The 18,627-nt window shown below is 40.4% G+C and overlaps 1 protein-coding gene and 1 long non-coding RNA gene across 2 annotated transcripts in view; one reads left to right on the top strand and one right to left on the bottom strand.

Annotated features, from left to right (window-relative positions):
- The window catches only part of XRN2 (5'-3' exoribonuclease 2), a 60,281-nt gene that overhangs the window by 13,742 nt on the left and 27,912 nt on the right, over positions 1 to 18,627 (bottom strand). The window contains exons 12-26 of the mRNA XM_083519141.1: positions 17,921 to 17,978; positions 17,724 to 17,831; positions 16,701 to 16,745; positions 14,864 to 14,998; positions 14,044 to 14,162; positions 12,461 to 12,596; positions 9,363 to 9,470; positions 9,175 to 9,264; positions 6,825 to 6,897; positions 5,852 to 5,935; positions 4,504 to 4,601; positions 4,339 to 4,418; positions 3,454 to 3,510; positions 2,205 to 2,273; positions 1,883 to 2,017 (exon numbers count right to left, since the gene is read on the bottom strand). Coding sequence (XP_083375267.1) covers positions 1,883 to 2,017; positions 2,205 to 2,273; positions 3,454 to 3,510; positions 4,339 to 4,418; positions 4,504 to 4,601; positions 5,852 to 5,935; positions 6,825 to 6,897; positions 9,175 to 9,264; positions 9,363 to 9,470; positions 12,461 to 12,596; positions 14,044 to 14,162; positions 14,864 to 14,998; positions 16,701 to 16,745; positions 17,724 to 17,831; positions 17,921 to 17,978 — 1,395 coding nt within the window. The remainder of the gene's footprint in view (positions 1 to 1,882; positions 2,018 to 2,204; positions 2,274 to 3,453; positions 3,511 to 4,338; positions 4,419 to 4,503; positions 4,602 to 5,851; positions 5,936 to 6,824; positions 6,898 to 9,174; positions 9,265 to 9,362; positions 9,471 to 12,460; positions 12,597 to 14,043; positions 14,163 to 14,863; positions 14,999 to 16,700; positions 16,746 to 17,723; positions 17,832 to 17,920; positions 17,979 to 18,627) is intronic.
- LOC310714509 lies at positions 2,280 to 12,192 on the top strand. The gene is made up of 2 exons (XR_014529851.1): positions 2,280 to 3,428; positions 11,070 to 12,192. It is a non-coding gene; the product is annotated as an uncharacterized lncRNA (long non-coding RNA).

Here is an 18,627-nt window from a genome sequence, read left to right as displayed (position 1 = left end):
TTCTCATGGAGGAGGCACACAAAGAAAGGCCTCAGATGATGATTTCAGAATCTGGGTCACTTCATATGGAGAAAGGTGGTCCTTGAGGTACTGTGGTCCTGAGCCGTGTAAGGCTTTATAGGACAAAACTAGCACTTTGAATTGGGCCTGGAAACTAATTGATAGCCAGTGCAGACAGGCCAAGGGTCAGCGTAATATATGTACAAACCATCTTGCCCTGGTGAGCAGCTTGGTTTACAAAAACTGTCTTCAGAGGCAGCCCTTTGCAGTAATCTAACCTAGAGGTTACCAGAGTACAGACAACAGTAGCTGGCCTATCCCTGTCCAGATAGGGGCGAAACAGCCAAAGCTGATGGAAGGCATACTTCACCAGATGCCACCTGAGCCTCAAGCAACAGCCAGGGATCCAGAGGAGTGTAACCCCATCAAGAGCAGGCCACCTCCCAGCCATCTGGTCTGAGGAACTGCCCACTCACAGGACCTCAGTCGTATCTGCATTGAGCTTCAGTTTGTTGGCTCTCAGCCAGTTCATAACTGATGCAAGACAGCAGTCCAGCACATCCACTGCCCCACTTGCAGATGTAAAGGAGAAGTAGAGCTGTGTGTCATCAGCATAAGGCTGAAAGCGTATTCCAAACCTGCGGATAACCCCATTCAGCAATTTCAAGTAATGTTAAATAGCATAGGGGGTAGAGATGTTAAATTCTCAAGAATAATCGTTTGGAGAATATTATCGATTAATGAGAATATTAGAGAATTTTCATTTAAAATAGGAGAATATTCATTTTAATGCATTGAAAATGATATAATTAGTTAATATACATGTTTATTCATAAGTAAACTTGTTCAGATGGCAACCAAAAACCATACAGATACTTTTATTCAATGGGGCAATGCAGTGAATTCACATTCTTTGATTTGGTAAAGGGGAACTGACAACCAGAGGACTGCAGAAAACTAGTTACTGGCACTAAATAAAAATATAGAAACGTCAACTGTTTAAATCAAGGTCACCTCACATGCTGTTTCGTATAATTGTATAGGCCTAGGTACTTTAAGTGTATAAAGCATTAAAGCTACTTTCTGTAAAAAAATCACAATGTATGGCCAAGGGTATAGAACTGCTAAGAATAAGGTCACACCAAAATAGGGGAAAAGGCTATTACATATAGTTTGAAACACATATGAATTCAAATGTTCATCAAATTAAATGAATAGCATTTTAAAAACAAAAAACCCAAAAATGTTTTCTGTAGCTCACATTTCAGAACTGCCAATGGTGAAAAACACAATGCCCAGTAATGTAACTGGATCAAAAACAATCATTATTCATTACTTACACTGGCAATATCACAGCTTGACTTATTATTCACTAGATTTTTTTTAATGTGGGTTGTAAAACTGGTTTTTACATTAGAATTTACAGTTTGTGGAGAATATTTTCCGGAGAATTTTCTAGCAGAGAATATTCTCACCTCACATCACTAATAGGGGATAAAATTGAGCCCTGTGGAACCCCACACTGAAGGCTCCACGGGGCCAAAGAATCACCCTCTGGAAACTACCATCCAAGTAGGATCGGAACCACCGCAAAGTGGTGCCACCCACCCTTAGCTCAGACAGCCACTCCAGAAGAATACCATGGTTGATGGTATTGAAAGCTGTTGAGAGGTTGAGGAGAATTAACAGGGACACATTTTCCCTTACTCTCTTCTGACAGATGTCATCATGCAGAACAACCAAATCAGTTTCTGTGCAAAACCAGGGACAGTTTATTGAGTGGTTTCAGTTCCAGTTCCATGTCTTCCTCACTTAAAATTGAGTGCATGAATCTACATGAACAAAGAACATTAGATGAACAATAGTTAAATCAGTTGCCTACCCCAAAGTTCTGAATGATGACTGGTCCAAGTGAACCTGCCTCCTGTCGCGGTTAAAGCCAAGCTGTGGCCTCCAAGGTCTGCCATCATTGTTAGTTTTCTCCCAGTCACCTGGCTTCAGAACTGGTGGAGGCTTTCTAAATAATAAGACAAGGAAGTTTAATCAAATAGGCACTAGAGACACAGAGTTGGAAGACCTGAAAGCCATCAAGTTCAATTCTCTGAAACAAGACATAGGACCACCCACAAAATCAATCTCACCCATTCTACAGCGCTGCAAGTGGTTCAGAAGAACTGGTAAGGGTAAATAGAAGGGTTACTTACTTTGCTCCAGATAACACCTCTGCCTTAAAAATAAAGTCTTCTTGGAATTGTGGGTCTTTAAAGTTGATACTAAGAATGAAAATATTTGAAACAATTATGAAGAATTAACACATTGCCTGTTATGTGACATCAAAGTTGGTAACTTATTTGCTCTCTTCAGAATACAGCAAGGATCAGTAGAGAGCAACTCAGGCCCAAAGATGAAATAAGAGCTCACCAGGCCTCTTGATTTGATCTGTTTTGAAATGGCCACAGCCACTTGTCACTCACCTAATATCACAGGGTGTCACGGGCAGGACAGGAAAAGCCACTCACAGGGCGCTCTGAATTGTTCCTTTGCAACCCAGAGTTGCATTCAGTCATTTACACCTGGCACTGAATACAAGATCCACTGCTTTAAGGCAGGATGGGTTCCTCTTGAGAGCTCGGATTCTGCCCATCCGCTATATGACTTGCATTCAGTGCCAATTGTAAACTGGGGCTGTACAGGAGCAATTATGTGTACACTCTAAGCCAGGCTCCCCCAACCTGGTTCCCACCCTTCCTGGTGCTTTGGATTAAAATTCTCATCATCCTTGACCACTAGTCATACTGACTGGGGCTGATGAGAGTTGGAGTCCAACAACATCTGGTTGAGGAAGGCTTAAATTTGGTGCCAAAGTGCAACCAGCACATCTTGGGGGCAGGATCAATTCCACCTGACATCATAATGGCCTGTCAAATGTGGTCTGTGAAATGCTGGTCACTATTTGATAAGGCCAATCATGTGGTCCCCCAACACTTGTGTAGGCAAAATTCTCTCTTTTTCAGCCCTAGTCAGATGCATTTATTCATGCACTATGTGGATGACTCAGAAAAAGGAGTTAATTAAGACAGAGGCCAGCACTATTGCTAAGATAACAGCTGGGAGGAGTCAGTAGATCCCTCTGCAGTTAGGAAAGGAAAACCAGCAGTTATATTCATAATCTGAATACAGTTTAGAATAAAAAATATTTGATCCATCATTCTACTGAAGGGCTCGTATTTTCCAAGATTTAGCAGCTTAGTTGCCTTCAAGCCCACATAAGCAAGAGCCTGAGAAATGAGGAAATGTCTAACTTCATTAATTTGGTTCCCTCTCCCTTTCATATATCCCATTAGTCTCAAGAGGAGAAGCCAACCAGGAACTGGTGAACAACTCAACTATTGGGGACTTCACATCATGACCTAGAGGAAGTCATTTGGGTAACTTCATCCATACACATTTTACCTTATTGCAGAATTCTGTGTCAGGTCACGCAGCATGGGCACAGGAGAGTGCAATGTCCTAATGGATATGGAAAAATGGAACAACTATTCATTTAGAAGAAAAACTCTCTTGGCTGTAGAGAAAAATGGAAAATGTATCTGATGTAAGCAGGCAATGGTCACTTAATACCAAATGACATTTAACTGACTGAAGGGATCAAATTCTTGACAAGAGAGCTGAACAAGTATTTTGCATGCTAAATATTTCTAAGACAAAAACCTCAAATAACAGGGCTTGAAATGGAAGACTAAAAGAAGCTGAGGCAATATGCTTTAATCCAAGCTAAATGGTAAAGCAGTGGGAAGGGCAGCATATTAACATTTCAAAATGACCACATGTAATATGTCATCAAACTGGACAGAAAGTTGAATAATCAATACTGCACTAATAGAATACAATATAGCAAAATTTAATCAAAATTGATTGTCCATTTTCAAAACCAAAAACATTTTTAATTTTGCCATGCTTACATCAGCTCATGTTAACCATCCCTTTGGTGTCCATAACACTTCTCAGTGTTTTCAGACTCACCTTTAACCCCATCCTTCCAACATGGGACCTACTTTCTGTTAGCCTTTTATTCTCTTATTCTTCACTCTAGCCAATTTCCTCTAGCAGATCTCCCTCCTTCTTTTTAAAACTTTAGCAAACCATCTTCAATTGGGGCATGACCCATCTATGTGTGTCTATTCAATAACTGAAAACTAGTGGCATGCATTAAGCAGCTTTTGATCTTAATTGTGAAGGAGGCAAATAAACTACAAACTAATTTTATTTTGTCTGGAGAACATTGAACAAGGAGGGATTCTTAATCAGCAAATAAACCCTGCTGTAAGTTATACTTACTCATCAGGAAGAACTGGATTTTCATTCCTGGCTAATTTTCCTTGAATACCATGACACAGTTCAGGGGGAAGGCCTACTGCCTATTGGGGAATAATAAAATCATGATCAGATGAGCCAGACAAGAATGAATTAAATGTAATATCCATTGGAACAAATTTGACGCACCTCTTTTTCACCAGACTTGTACTGTTCGAGAATGAAGTCATGAAGTTGATGCTGTTTCCCAACAAAGAGAACGTCACCACCAAGACTATTTCTTCTGACTGAAAAAAGAAGGGGGTGATAATTCTTCATTAAGAGCAACCTAATTGTAATACTTACAAAACAGGCTCATGTTGCTTACTACCGGCACCATAAACTAAAAAAGTCCTCTCTAGATTTATCATTGATTTCACATTGTACAGGGATGTTTGCTTTGATGAGCATCCAAGTTTACTCTGAGTAATGGGGGAGAGGAGAGCATCCATTTGTCTTATACTAGTGCTTAATGTAACTGAACAGCCTTCCATTGCTTTATCAGGGTACTAGTGTGGGACCACAATGAAGTTTCTGTCCATTTGCTACACACTTAACCATTTGCTTACAAGGTGTCATGCACCATGGGGATCAAGCCAGGAACTCTAGGAGTCTGGCACCAGATGTCTTTCTGAAAGTAATTTATATACTGCCCTCTCATAAAACAGGGGGCGCAGCAATGCAAAAACCTGTAAATGTACAAACCAATGTAAAGCTGTAGAAAACATTAATTAAAATGATGGGATACTCAATAAAAATTTAAACAACTGCATAGGCTTTTGGGCAAATAAGAATAAATGAATGAGAAAAAAAACCTTTAACCAAAAAGGCTCTCAGAGTAACTTAGGAAAAATCAGTTCTGAGGATGCCCCCCCCTTCGGGTTCTTCTTCTACACCATCATTTTATTATTTGCACCCTGCCCATCTGACTTGGTTGCCCCAGCCATTCTGTGCAGCATCCAACAGATATAAAAACATTAAAAAGCTTCCCTAATCAGGGCTGCCTTTAGATGACTTCTAAAAAGGCATGACACACAAGGAAGGAAGAATGAGAGGAAGGAAAAGCAAGCTCAAGCACAATTCTTGAAGTTATAATCAATGTGAATGTGGTTCTGGTTGTCTTGCCCTTGATGAAGAGCAGTCCATATCATAACAGAGGCAGAAAGCCATAGTTCAACCCTTCTTAGCCTTTGGGTGGAGCATTTTGACATATTTGGTCAAAATAGGAGTCAGAAAACTGCAAAAAGGGAGATTCAGCTTAAACTGTGAAACATCAGGACTATTGCAGAGGCTGCGTGTTCATTCTATACAGGTTACTAAGGCTGAGCACAGAGAATGGTAACAGTTCTTGGCACCTGAGATCAAAATAAAAGCAAACTGATTTATGGTGTGGAAAGGCAGATGTGGGTTTTACAGTAGGAAAAAGTAGCATTGCACAAAAGTACCACTGCCAAAAGCCTTGGTACTCGGAAATATTATTTAATCCTGCAACTCTTACTTTCTTCAGGGGTGAGGTCAGGATACACCTCTGCTAGAGCAGCTCTCAGACGGCGTTCGTCAACAAAAGGCAACAGTGCAACTCCTACAGAAAACAACTCATTAGAGTTCATATTTTCTTTTTAATAGTACAAAACGTAAGGTTACAAAATAGTACAAAAGGGTAGAAGAAACTTTGGCAAGATCAAATTGTCCCCAAATCATAAAAAGATCCTTAATGGACCAGACCCTAGTCTTACCTAGTTCAACATCCTGTTCTTACAGTGGCTCACCAAATCAAGCCAAGCTAAGCATATGGTTTAGCTCTTTCACTGAAATTAGTGAGACTTAATGGTACAGGCAACCTCCTGTTTACGCGGGGGGTTACGTTCCAAGGCATACATGAAATCATGTATATATTCCTTATGGGCACAGTCACATTTCAACTCTCTTTAGTCAACAGAAATAAATGCTGCAAAAGTATAAAGCACAACTTAGTCAATAAACACTCTTTAAAATGAAGACTAGAAGATTTAAAATTAACTTTGGTTAGACTGTACCAATGAACTGTGTCAAAGTATACTTGAAAATACGTAACTTTTCTTCAGTTCATTATGGTATTAGCTTTTAGTTTTTTGCTAATTCAGAAGTTCTACGTTCCAAGTTATAAAGGTTCTCAGAATCCTAATAAAATTACTGAAGAATGCAAGACCCCAAAATTTATTTTCAAGCATTTCTATCTGGCTTTCTGTTATAAAAGTAACTCAAAGCAGCTAAATAATTAAAATACTCCAAAACAAAATATGCTACATGAATAATGAATCATATTTTAGTTATTTTCAAGCCAAAATAATGTTATCTGATAACAGACACATAAATCATTTTGGCAAGTGGTTGCAAACATGACTTACAGAATAAATTATTTCTTGTTTTGTTCAAACGACTCCAAAGACATATTGATGAACAAGTATTAATTTCGTGATCTTAAATATTACCTTGCCAAGCATATTTCTTTCCATTCAAATCAATAGCAAAGTCTTCGGGGTAAAAATCAATTATACTTGATTCCTGTTTTTTAAAAAACAAGATCATTACAGTGATTCAGAGATTTGTACAGTAACAGATGAAGAATTAGATTAATCTTGCACAAGCTTAGAGATCCTATTTAGTTATTGTTGCATTTACATCCCCCCTTTTCTCCAAGGAGTGCAAGGTGGTCCACACAGTCCTTCCTCCTTTAATCCCAACAACCCCGTGAGGTAAATTAGGGTGAGAGGCAGGGAGGGATCCAAAGTCCCCCAGTGAACTTCATGGCCAAATGGGGGATTTGAACCCTGATCTCCCAGGTCCAAGTCTGACACTCTAACCACTACACCACACTGACTTGTCATCTTTTTTGGTGAAGTGGTCTGTAAAGTTTTCTGAATTAAAAATAATAATACATATAAGCTATTTCTTTTCTTCTTTTCAAACTCAGTACAGTGGTACCTTGGTTTACGAACTTAATCTGTTCTGGAAGTCTGTTCTTAAACCAAAGCGTTCTTAAACCAAGGCGTGCTTTCCCATAGAAAGTAATGGGAATGGATTAATCCATTTCAGACAATGAAAAGCAACCCCTAAAACAGCAATTTCACATGAATTTTACTATCTAACAAGGCCATTGATCCATAAAATGAAAACAATAATCAATGTACTATACTATACTATAAAATAAATAAAACAGTATTGTAGATGATAAAAATGACAATTAAATTTTTTTCTTCCCTGTACTAATGATAGTCATTGTTTGGATGGGGGGGCGCTTTTATCCATTTCCACAGCCACACAATCAATCAATCAGTCAATCAATCAATCAGCAGTTGAACTGGGATCCACACAGATCCCCCCCCCCCATGCTGCTGCGGGAAATGCTCCCTAGAGTGCGCGCCTCCCGCAGCGGCATGGGGTGGGGGTGGGGGGGAGTTGCGCACCTGCCAGCCAACTGGCTCTTGTCTTGGGAAACCTTTCCATGCACCTCCATCTCCCAAGCAGCTTGGCAGCAAAAAAAATTTCCCCTGCCCGGCCGGGCTGTGAGAGGAAGGCGCTCTGCTCATGCAATGGCGGCGGCTGTTCCCTGGGCACTATGCGGAGGTGTGCTCGCAGCTGCCTTGGCTGACTGCCCCGGTAAGTCGGAGGGGGAGGAGGGAGCAAGTCCAGCCGGCCACCGTTCTGTGCACCTGGGAGTAAGCGCTGTGCAACTTCCCTCCGCCCGGCCAGCTGGACTCGCCTCCTCCTTGCCCTCTGACTTACCGGGGCGGACGGCTAAGGCAGCTGCAAGCACGCCTCCGCATGGTTCCTGGGGAGCAGCCATCGCCATTGTGTAAGCAGAGCACCTTCCTCCCACAGCCTGGCCAGGTGGAGGGAACTTTTTCTTGCTGCCGAGCCGCTTGGGAGATGGAGGTGCATGGAAAGGCCGCACGGTTTCCCGAGACAAGAGCCAGCTGGCTGGCGGGCGCGCAGCTTCGCTCCCTTGCTGCTATGGGAAACGTCGTGATGACCCCCTTCTCTGCTGCCAGACAATGGAAGTGTGACACTCAAAACGGAAGTGCACCTCCACAGTATGTTCATATATCCCCCCCCCCAAAAAAACAAAAAAAACCCAACACCACACAACCCAGAACACTCATTTCCGGGTTTGAAGTGGTTGCAACCCAAAACATTCATTGGCTAGGCTGTTCATAACCTGAGGTACCACTGTACGAAGAACAGGTCAAAATGAACAGTACTTTGTTGACAATTTTCAAGCTCTGGTGCAATAACCACTTCTAAAGTTTGAAATTTCAAACTGCAAGTTCTGGACATTTTCTAAATGTTAACACATCAGACAGTAGCCTTAATCTCTCTTGCCAGTTGTAGTTCTCATTGCTTATCTTGGGTACATGCTCCACAATGTGGCTTGACCAGAATTGGGACCAGAATTGAGGTTATCCTATCTCAGTGTTTCTCAAACTTAGGTCTCCCAGCGGTTGTTGGACTACAACTCCCATCATCCCTGGCTGGCAGGACCAGTGGTTAGGGATGATGGGAGTTGCAGTACAACAGCTGGAGGCCCCAGTCTGAGAAACACTGTCCTAGCTCTAACTGTTCCTCAGTTCACTACAGCTAGCAAAGAACAAACTGGGCTCCAACTGGAAGAGGTGTACCCTGATCTCAAGTCAGTATGGTTTTGCAAGTTTCTGTCTCCAGTAAACAAAGTAAAACAGGCACATTATTCAGACAGATACTGAAGCTATTAATAGAATATCAAAACAAACATTTCAATTTTGAATAGATGAAAAGGTGAATAAACAAAAGCAAAATTCTTACCGGATCAGTCATAAGATTCCGCCAAGTTGGTGGGAGAAAGTTACCACTAGCTGCAGGAAAGACTCCCATAAGTTGTTCAAGAGGTCTGAACTGCCAAAAACAAAAGTCAACAGCAATAACTACTTTGATCACCCCCATAACAATATTAGTGACTTCCAAATAATTATAAAGATGAACAGTAATCTTACCGGTTTGGTTCCTTTTTCAAAGTCTGAGGGCATGTCTGCAATTCCTTCAAAATCTGAAGCAAATGGCGCATAATGGAATGGATAATACCATTTCCAGGAGGCACACCCCTAGTTTGCAAAATGTAAGAAGAAACCAAGTCACAGCTAGAAGACCCAGTGACTCTTCTGTAGGGAGACAGGCAAGGCTGAAAGCCACCTGGTAACTAATTCACATCAATTTCTAAAGCAACATACGTATTTGCCAAAATATTGATTGATTTATTTTTGGTAAACCAACTTAAGATATGGGACCAATATACCAATTCAACAAATGAAACAGTGACCACAAATCTCTTTTCCAGTGGCAATGTCATTTTACATTACTACTAACTCAGTTGCCACTGCTTTACATATTGATAACTTCTTGCAATATACTGCAAAGATGGCATACCAAACTTACTCACTGAAAAAGAAATCAAGTGATTGTAACATCTATAATACAATTCACCAACGGTCAGCAGCATGGGGCAGAACATTTTCCATAACAAAAACATTTCAGTTTCTATAAAAGCATTGCTTCTCAAATTTTGCTTTTAATAATGGATACCATATTAATTAAACTCAACAGATTCAAAATTCTAATTATCATTTTTCAGGAGTGTGTCAAGGAAGCATATGCCTATACAATTATATCTATATGCCTGCAGCACAACTGTATCTTTTGTGAGGGTTATGTTCCAGAAATGGCAAAACTACATATACCCAAAACACCCTTGCGCCAACACCCACCCTTGCTATCCAGGCTCTGGGAAGCTCTCACAGGGCCGTCTGAGTTCCTGCAAGAGCCTCCCTGAGCCTGTAAGCAAGACAGAGAGCTTAAAAGCTATTTCTGCACCAGGAAAACCCACTGCAAAAGGAGCTTTTAAGCTCTTTGCTTTGTGTGCAATTAATTTGTGGGACTTCAACTAGCTTGCTTTCAACCGTGCATATGATGCCATCATTTTGTATATGTATACAGAGTGCTTTGCTGCCCAGTTGAGAAAACCAGATCCAGCATGTGGCCTGTCACACGCCTTGGGTCAATGACATAGAATTGCAGAGTCTGAAGGGACCTTGAGGGTCATGTAGTCCAACCGCCTGAAATGCACGAATCTCCACTAAATTATACATGACAGATGGTCACTCAACCTCTGCTTAAAAACCTCCAAAGGAGAGTCTATCATCTCTCATGTGAGTCTGTTCCACTGTGGAACAGCTCTTACTATACAGAAGCCAAAGTCTCCTCTATGCCCATTCTAGCTTGTCAATATCCTTCTTAACCTGTGGTGCCCAGAACTGGGCACAGTATTCCGGGTTTGGTCTGACCAGGGTTTAAATGAGCAGGACTCTTGACTTCCTTTGATTGGGACACCAGACTTCTGTTGATGAAGCCTAGATTAGCATTAGCTTTATTTGCTGCTGCAGTCCAGGTTGTGGTTTTGAATAAGATCCTCCAGCTACAGTAAGGAGACTAGCAAAGATAGAAGAGGTAGAAGTCATCTAAAGAGCAAGAACAGCTGGCTTATAGGTTCTAGATAAAGCCAGGCTGAGTGCATTTCTGCAGAATCCTTCAGTCAGTAAACAGTTCAGACTTTTCAAGCTCACAGAATCCTGACTCACTGACTGTTGCAATTATAGCTGACAATAGTTTGCTTCCCAACAATCCTAATGCACTTTCACTTTTTGCAGCTAGTTTGCCAGAAGACTGTTTTGTTGTCGGAGCCATTGTTGAGCAGAAGGCAAAAGCCAGACAGAAAACTAACAGAGGCAAAAAGGCTTTATTTATTTATTGTGGAATCAAAAGCGCTACAGAGAGATAGCTGTAATAAGCTGAAGAAGAAAAAGAAGGAGGAGGAGGAGGAGGAGGAGGAGGGTAGGAACATTTTTTAAGAAGAGGAGATGCATACCAAAAACAGAGGCCTGAGCTAAGAATAATGGGGAGAGGAACACAACTTCTATGCTGGAAAGGGTAGAAATGAACTGAGGAGCCACCAGCAGGAGAAAGGAGAAAGGGGAAAAAAATCTAGGCCACATCCTTGCTTTCTGGGTGGCAGGAAAAGGCACAACCCACAGTGGGTGTCTCCCACACCAAACAAGAGGCAAGGTTGTGCAGGGAAGCAGGAGCACATAAACATCAGAAGAGGTTCAGCTCATTTATACTGCGTTTAACCATGGTTTAAAGTGATGTCCCCATGAAATCATAGAACATGTTCCTTTTATATTAAGGAAGTTTGAAGTTACAAAAAACAATGGCATGAGATGTGATTTGAGAAATCATACAGACAAAAGTAACACTAAGTGCTAATTCAAAGCAAACACCAATAACTTCCAAAACACATGCCTGGATCTAAACCAAATCTACTACCTCAACATAACCCTATGGCAAAGAGAGAAGGCCAGGGTGTGAGGGCATCTTATTTAAATGTGGTTAATGTCTACTGGCTTTAACTAATCCAGAAGTTTCTGAATCTGCACAACAGACCTGTTTTATTTATCTTTATAATAACTATCCTTCATTATCTATTGTTAAACATTTCTTCAGACTCCAATTGAATGAAACATTTCTGACCATTACACACACACACACAATAGCAGTGCATTATAATTGTCCCAAATCTTAATTTAAACTTTTCAAAACGCTTCTGTAGAAAGATAACATAATAATTGCACTCCCGACTGATCATTCGTGGTATCAGGGTTTTGCCAAAATAAAGTTGCTGTAAAACATCATTACAACACTACAACATGATTTGCTTTATTAGGCTTTAAAGAACTCAATATAGTTAACAGAATTAAACCATTATAATACTTTTTTTAAAAAAGATGGCTACTAAAATCAATTTCATGAAGACAGCTTCAAGCAAGTAATGAAAATGTCACAGGGTCTCCTGTGTGTCTAAATATCCAGATTTACAATGAAAACCTGCTCTGGTCTTTGCATACTCCTATGTCAATTATACCAGCAATGATGCTAGATGTACCTCTGATTATGCCATTGCTGAGTCTTATTACATTATTTGGGAGACAAGCAAATGAAGTTTTTTGAAATTATATAAATTTTAATGAAAGATAGTAAGTACCTGGTAATAGTACCGGAGAACCCAGCAAAGCCCTTCTACATAAGACTGTACAACTTTACGACGGAAATTTTTATCGGAGACATCAACATCAAATTTGTTCTTGTAGTAGCGCTGTTTCCAGCCAGCTTCCCATAACCTATACAACAATTCAAGCTTTGTTATTATTTTTTGTATAAGATGACTTGAAATAACATACAATTCAATTTTTAAAATTGTTTTAATACAAGATTAAGTAATATAACAGCATCACATGCCTTTGTTGACCCCAGAAAACTCTTAAGACGTAAGTAACATAGCTACCTTTCTCAGTCTTTCCTTCATTCCCTTCCTGTTCGCCAAACATACGAGTGCACATAGACTGGGATTCAAAGAGAGGCCTTTCGGGCCCCTCTTCCTTCTGCAGCCCCCTTCACTTCATCTAAGAAGCTTTTATAGAGGTTCACAGAGGTCCTTCTGGCACACGGTAGAAGAAACAGATTCAGCTGGAAGGGAAACCACTCCTTCCCCAGCGTGTGTCTCTGTGCACACATAGAGACATGTGCCAAGAAGCTTCTTTGGACCTCAGTCACCAGGCCTTGCTCGACCATGTCATTTGTGTGGCAGGTGGAGAGCTTGGACAACTCATCATCTCTCAGCCTAAGCTACCACACAGTTTGTTGTGAGCATGAAGTACAACTGTGTGCTATTTGAAGGAAATAGGAGCTCCAAGTATTGCTTGTGGAACTCACATCCTTTCTCTTGGGAGCAGTTAACCTAACAGTGAAGCATGTATATTAAAATACATTTTCTGAATCCAACCCCCTCACCCTGTGAACAAGCACAAAAGAGTACATCAGCCCTCCAAAAAACTACAGGCTCCCCATTAAAAGCTATTATGGAGAATCCCCCAGCTTTTGGAAAGCATTTTAGAGGGGAGTTGCTGTAAGAGGTGCCCATATTCAAGCAGCAGTGACTCTGTGCTACTTTGGATCCATGCCACAATTTCTGACATATTTAAGAGTACACGGAAGAATATATGAACTCATGAGGCTGTCTTATACAGACTCAAATCACTGGTCAACTTAGCCAAATATTGTCTACCCTGACAGGCAGAGGCTTCCAGCTGGAGGCTTCTTAAACTGGAGCTGCTGGGTTTTTAGCCTGGAATTTTGAGAGTAAAAAGTATACCATTTAGCAATAATCTAATTCCCCAAAGGAGCTGAAGTAAAGCCTTAAGTAAAGAGATTTGGTTGTAGAACTTTAAGAGTTAAACAGTTTCATTTATGCTGTAAAATAATGACATTCTGCTCACAGTTGCTGAGCTGAATATTGAACCTCTAGCCAATCTGGTGCTGAGTCTCAAAGGGAGTAGTAGCTTTTAGGACGAAAACCTTCATGCATACTAATGGAGACACTTAAAATTTAACAGCTATAGCCTACACATCTCACTGGAATTTCCTGAGTATCCCAACCCTCCACATTAATTATTGGTGGATAAAAAGATCATGGAAAAGCATTAGAAGGTGCTATAGATAAAGGGTAAACAGTATTAATGAGGCGACATCCCTTTTGACAATTCACTAACAAAGTACCAAATGTATCACCTGATATTATCTTCAGGCTCAGGTTCACTGTCACTGTCCTCTGCTTTCCGCTTAATTCCTCCTGCTGGGGATGGTGAACCATCAGAGGTGAAACTCGTATTAGGAGACGCTGAAGGAGTCTGGGGATGCAGTTGTCAGGCAGATAGTTGGGAAAAGGTTTCATTACACTTATAAAATTAATGGCTTTGTCATAAAGAAATAAAAAGAGAACCATCTATTTTATCGAGGTGCAGAAGCTGGGATCCAAAAGAATCATGTACAAGCTAGTTCCAGGCACCCAAGTGGCTTTCAGCAAGTAGCAGTCCATTCCATGTAAAAAGCCACGGGGGGGGGGGGTGCGGTTCAGAGTGCCGAAAACAATAAATATTAACAGTAGAAAACTACAATAAACAGAAACCAGAAGTATTGTGTTCTCTTTGGAATTCTCAGGCACCTCACTTTCATACAATCATAAAATTTCAGAGTTGGAAGGGACCACAAGGTTCATCTATTCCAACCCCCTGCAATCTCTTGAAATTTGTTTGTGCTAACAGGCCTGTTCAGATGCTTACAATGTTCTGAGTAGTCAGCTATTTTAATAATTGTTCTGATGTTTTGTAAATATTTCAAATAAATAAATAAATAAATAATAAGGGTGTGACATGTATAGTGAAGTTCAAGAAGACAGTTGCTTACCTACAGCTATTTAAAAGAACTTGAAGTTGTACTTAAAAGAGATTCACTTGCAGAAATAAAACTGAGCCACTAGTAAGCCACAGGTCTATAAACTCACTTAGTCATTACTTCTATGCTTGTGACAAAGTTCAGATCAATCACTTACAGTGCTCTGTCTGTCTTGCATTCTCATTTCAAAGGCTGCATGTCTTGGATTATTGATCGGTTGATGACTTCCTCTATTTCCCCTCCCCAAAGGTTGTGGGGTGAACTGGCCACCAGGCATAGAATGCTGTTCCCTCTAGATGAGCAGACATACATTAGCAGAAATGTTTATCATCATTTTCCAGGCAAGAATGAAATATTTCTTGAATGCTGAGCCTCAGCAGAGGCTGCAATTATGTACACAAAAGCCTCGGGTTCCACTGACAAAATAAGTAAGTAGCAGTATACATTTTATCCAATGCTTCCACTTGGATTTAGATTGTTTTAGTTGACTGGTTAAAGTGCTTCAGTTTTGTCACTATGTTATCTCCATTACTAAAACAGTTGTAAAGAACAGAACAAGTGTTACAACTATGAAATAAGCTTAGAACCAAAATCTAAACATGTGTTAGCCATCTGTCACAGGCTGCATTTCCAAATCTAACCAGGAGAGTAACAGTACAATCCTAAGCATAAAAGGGGCTGTCGCCCCTGCTCACTTCACCCCAACACCCCGTCCCCCCCCCCATAGGTTGCCAACCTCCCTCAGTCCTCCTTGCCACTGAGGGAAGCCTGAGGCTTCTTTCTCTGGAGCGGCAGCAGGAGCGAGGTGGGAGGATGGGGGAGGATGCAAGGGTGGAAACACTTTCTCTCATTCATTCTCTGCCTCCCTTCCAGCAGTGGCAAAAGTAGGGGAGTGGGAAATGAAGGGGCAAAAGATTTGGACTTTCCCTTTCACCAGTCCAGCGGCAAAGGAGAAAGGCAGTCATGCCGTAGTTCATCATGCCACCTGCCAGAAGCCAACCAAACTTCAGCATGGCAACATTCTTATATTTTTATGTATATAAGAAGACATTTAAGCCACGAACATCAGTGTTCCTAGACAATTCTGACAAGTTTCACATCAAATATGAGACCTGGCCTTAGAATAAGCTGCTATTAATCCAAGTGGCATATGTGAGGAAGGTGGTGGCATTAAAGTAGAGATATGAGAGTGATGGGAAGACAAATCTACCATAAAGACTACACTTAGAGGAGTTCAACTGACCCCCCCGGCCTTGGGAGCAGTGGAATACATGGTGTTTCAATTGTTGTATAAAAGTTACCAGAAAAAGTTTTGGGGGGAGGGTGAAGAAGTGTAAAAATGGCACAAGAAAAAACATGATCTTTTTTATATGAAGTCTTTATTATTGCAATCCTATGGAAAGCCTCATTTAATTCAATGGAATTTACTTCTGAAAAACAGGCATAAGATTGTTCTGTATGCCTTGAATTTAGTCTAGCATCTAAGGAACCTATAGCTAAGGGGTTTATGTACCCAAGCAGCATTCCATGCTGCTCAGCAAGACAGTTTCCTAACTGAAAGTAGGTCCAGACACTGTGTGGGATTTCATACTAAGGGGGGGGGGAGTCAAAGATCTTATGGGGGCAGATGCGTTCTTGGGCATGCACATAGATGTTATTTGGAGTCTGGATCATTTGCTACAGCTGAGATATAAATAATTGTTCAGCTAGTTCCATGAGCCTAATGAAGCACTAAGCATGTTTCTCAAAGGCCCCCATGTTACGCGCCCAAGAGAAACTTCAATAGTAGTCTGTGATTTGGGATAGAATGGGTATTACAAAAAGCTGCAACATTATTTATTTATTTTGAGCCTACATTTTAACTCAAAATGGTCAAGAAGTTGGCTTACATAAATAAATAACCATATTAGGGCTGTTTTTACCCTAACTGATATATTTGTCTTAAATCAGGATGTTGCAAGGAAAAACAACAGGGCTAGAAGCTCTATATTTACTTTCATCCTTTTTCTTTTATCCTTCTGCCTTCTTCTGAAATTTTCCTAAAATGAAGAATGAAGATATTAGAACTTTGCGCCATACAAATTACATGGAAAAAAACAAAAACATCAGAAATATTTATTAGGGTCATTTCTTTGGGGGGGGGAATGCTCAAACAATTATTCATACTTGCCATATGCAGAACTCCCTACTTCCTGCTACAAAAAATGCTGTTGTTCTAAACAAAACTGGAATCCAACTAAAATACTCATAAAAATGTTTAGGAGTATCCATTTGTTTATTTAAATCTCCAGGTGCTTTCCTACCACATAACACACATAGACACTCCACACTCAACATATCACCGTCAATCACAAAGCAACGTGTAAGCTTTCATGTTTACTAGGTCTTTTACAGACTGGACGCTGAGCAAAAATCAAAAGGTGTGGAGGGAATGGGAAAATGTTGCTCAGCATAATGGAAGCTGAAGTTGAGGTCTGCTGTAAGACAGCTACCATTGCTTCTTTGTCCAAGAATGTCTTATGCAACACCCTGCCCAGCAACAATCTTTTTCTGTTTTTGCATTCCCCCCTCACATTCAAGTGAAAAAAGTATTCTGTTCAACTCAAAGGTTTGCATACTTATTTATTATTTTTGTCGGTCCTAATGAAGTTATTGTTTGTTTTGCTTCCTTACACTCCCTCTCTCTCTCTCTCTTTCTCTCTCTCTCTCTCTCTCTCTCTCATGGGCCAACACGGCTCCTGTTTCTTTTCCTTTCCTCACAGAACTGACTTAAAAACATTAAACCAGCCATTCAAAAAATCAAATACAGCCGATACAGCACACATTCATTGACAGCTTACAGAGGCAAGCTATCCTCTAATTTCTCTGGTTAAAACATGATTTTTTAATTTATTGCATACTAGAGTAACATGAAGATAATAATAAACCACACTCACTGTTTTCAATAATGTAATTAAATTAAACTATTCTCTATAAAACACAGATACACAATAAATATGTCACAGGAACTCTTTTACCTCATCATCTTTTCGCTTCTTAAAAATATTATCTTCAACTTCTCCAACAGATAACATGATCATTTGCACTCTTTGCAAGTTGACATAGCCATTTTCTGTAAGGTATCCCTGTAAATTGTAAAACAGAACTGTAACTATCTTTCCTTCTCCCAAAGTTCCACGAGATTAAATTGGGGTGGGCGGGTGAGATGGCTTACCCCAGTTTTGTGCACAACATTTTTATAAATGTTCACTAGACGATCAATTGCTCCTTCCCTGTGAAACAAATATAAACGAATTCATTTAGCCATTTTACAGGATGTTGTATACACACAGTCTGAACCAGCATTTAGTTACTAATCTGTGAACCAGTGCTGATCTCACAGAGTCCCTGCTGTCATTCCTTCCCATAATGAATATCACTGGCAACAAGGAAAACCCATGGATGCTTTCCTTCAGTGACAAGCAGCACAAGTTCACTAGAAAACAGGTTTTAATTGGGCAGCGACCTAACTCATTAGAGTTGTTATAATTATCTTATGGGAAACTAGAAAGGGCAGGGGTCTGGAAAAAACCTCTAAACTCAACTTTAGGAGAAAGCACTTCTGAATCACCTGTACTAAAAAGGCAAAACACCAACAAGCACCTGTACACATGACAGGGTAAGCTTGCTACTAAACTGGGAGTGAATGAGCCCAAGCCCAGTCCATGGCACAGAGGAATCAGACGTTCAAGAAGCCTCAATGTAATGTGCAGGATAAATATAAACAATACAAAGTACCATATTTTTCTGTCTATAAGATGCCCCCATGTATAAGACGTCCCTATTTTTGGGGACTCAGATTTAAGAAAATGGGGGGGATGTTCCAGAGTATAAGACGCCCCCTAATTTTCAACATTATTATTTTAGGAAAAAACCCTAGTC

This window comes from Podarcis liolepis (genome assembly GCF_965112155.1).
Source record: "Podarcis liolepis genome assembly, chromosome: 8".
NCBI lineage: Eukaryota > Metazoa > Chordata > Lepidosauria > Squamata > Lacertidae > Podarcis > Podarcis liolepis.
Note: the sequence above shows the minus strand (reverse complement) of the source record. Positions and strands in the feature narration are given on the sequence as shown.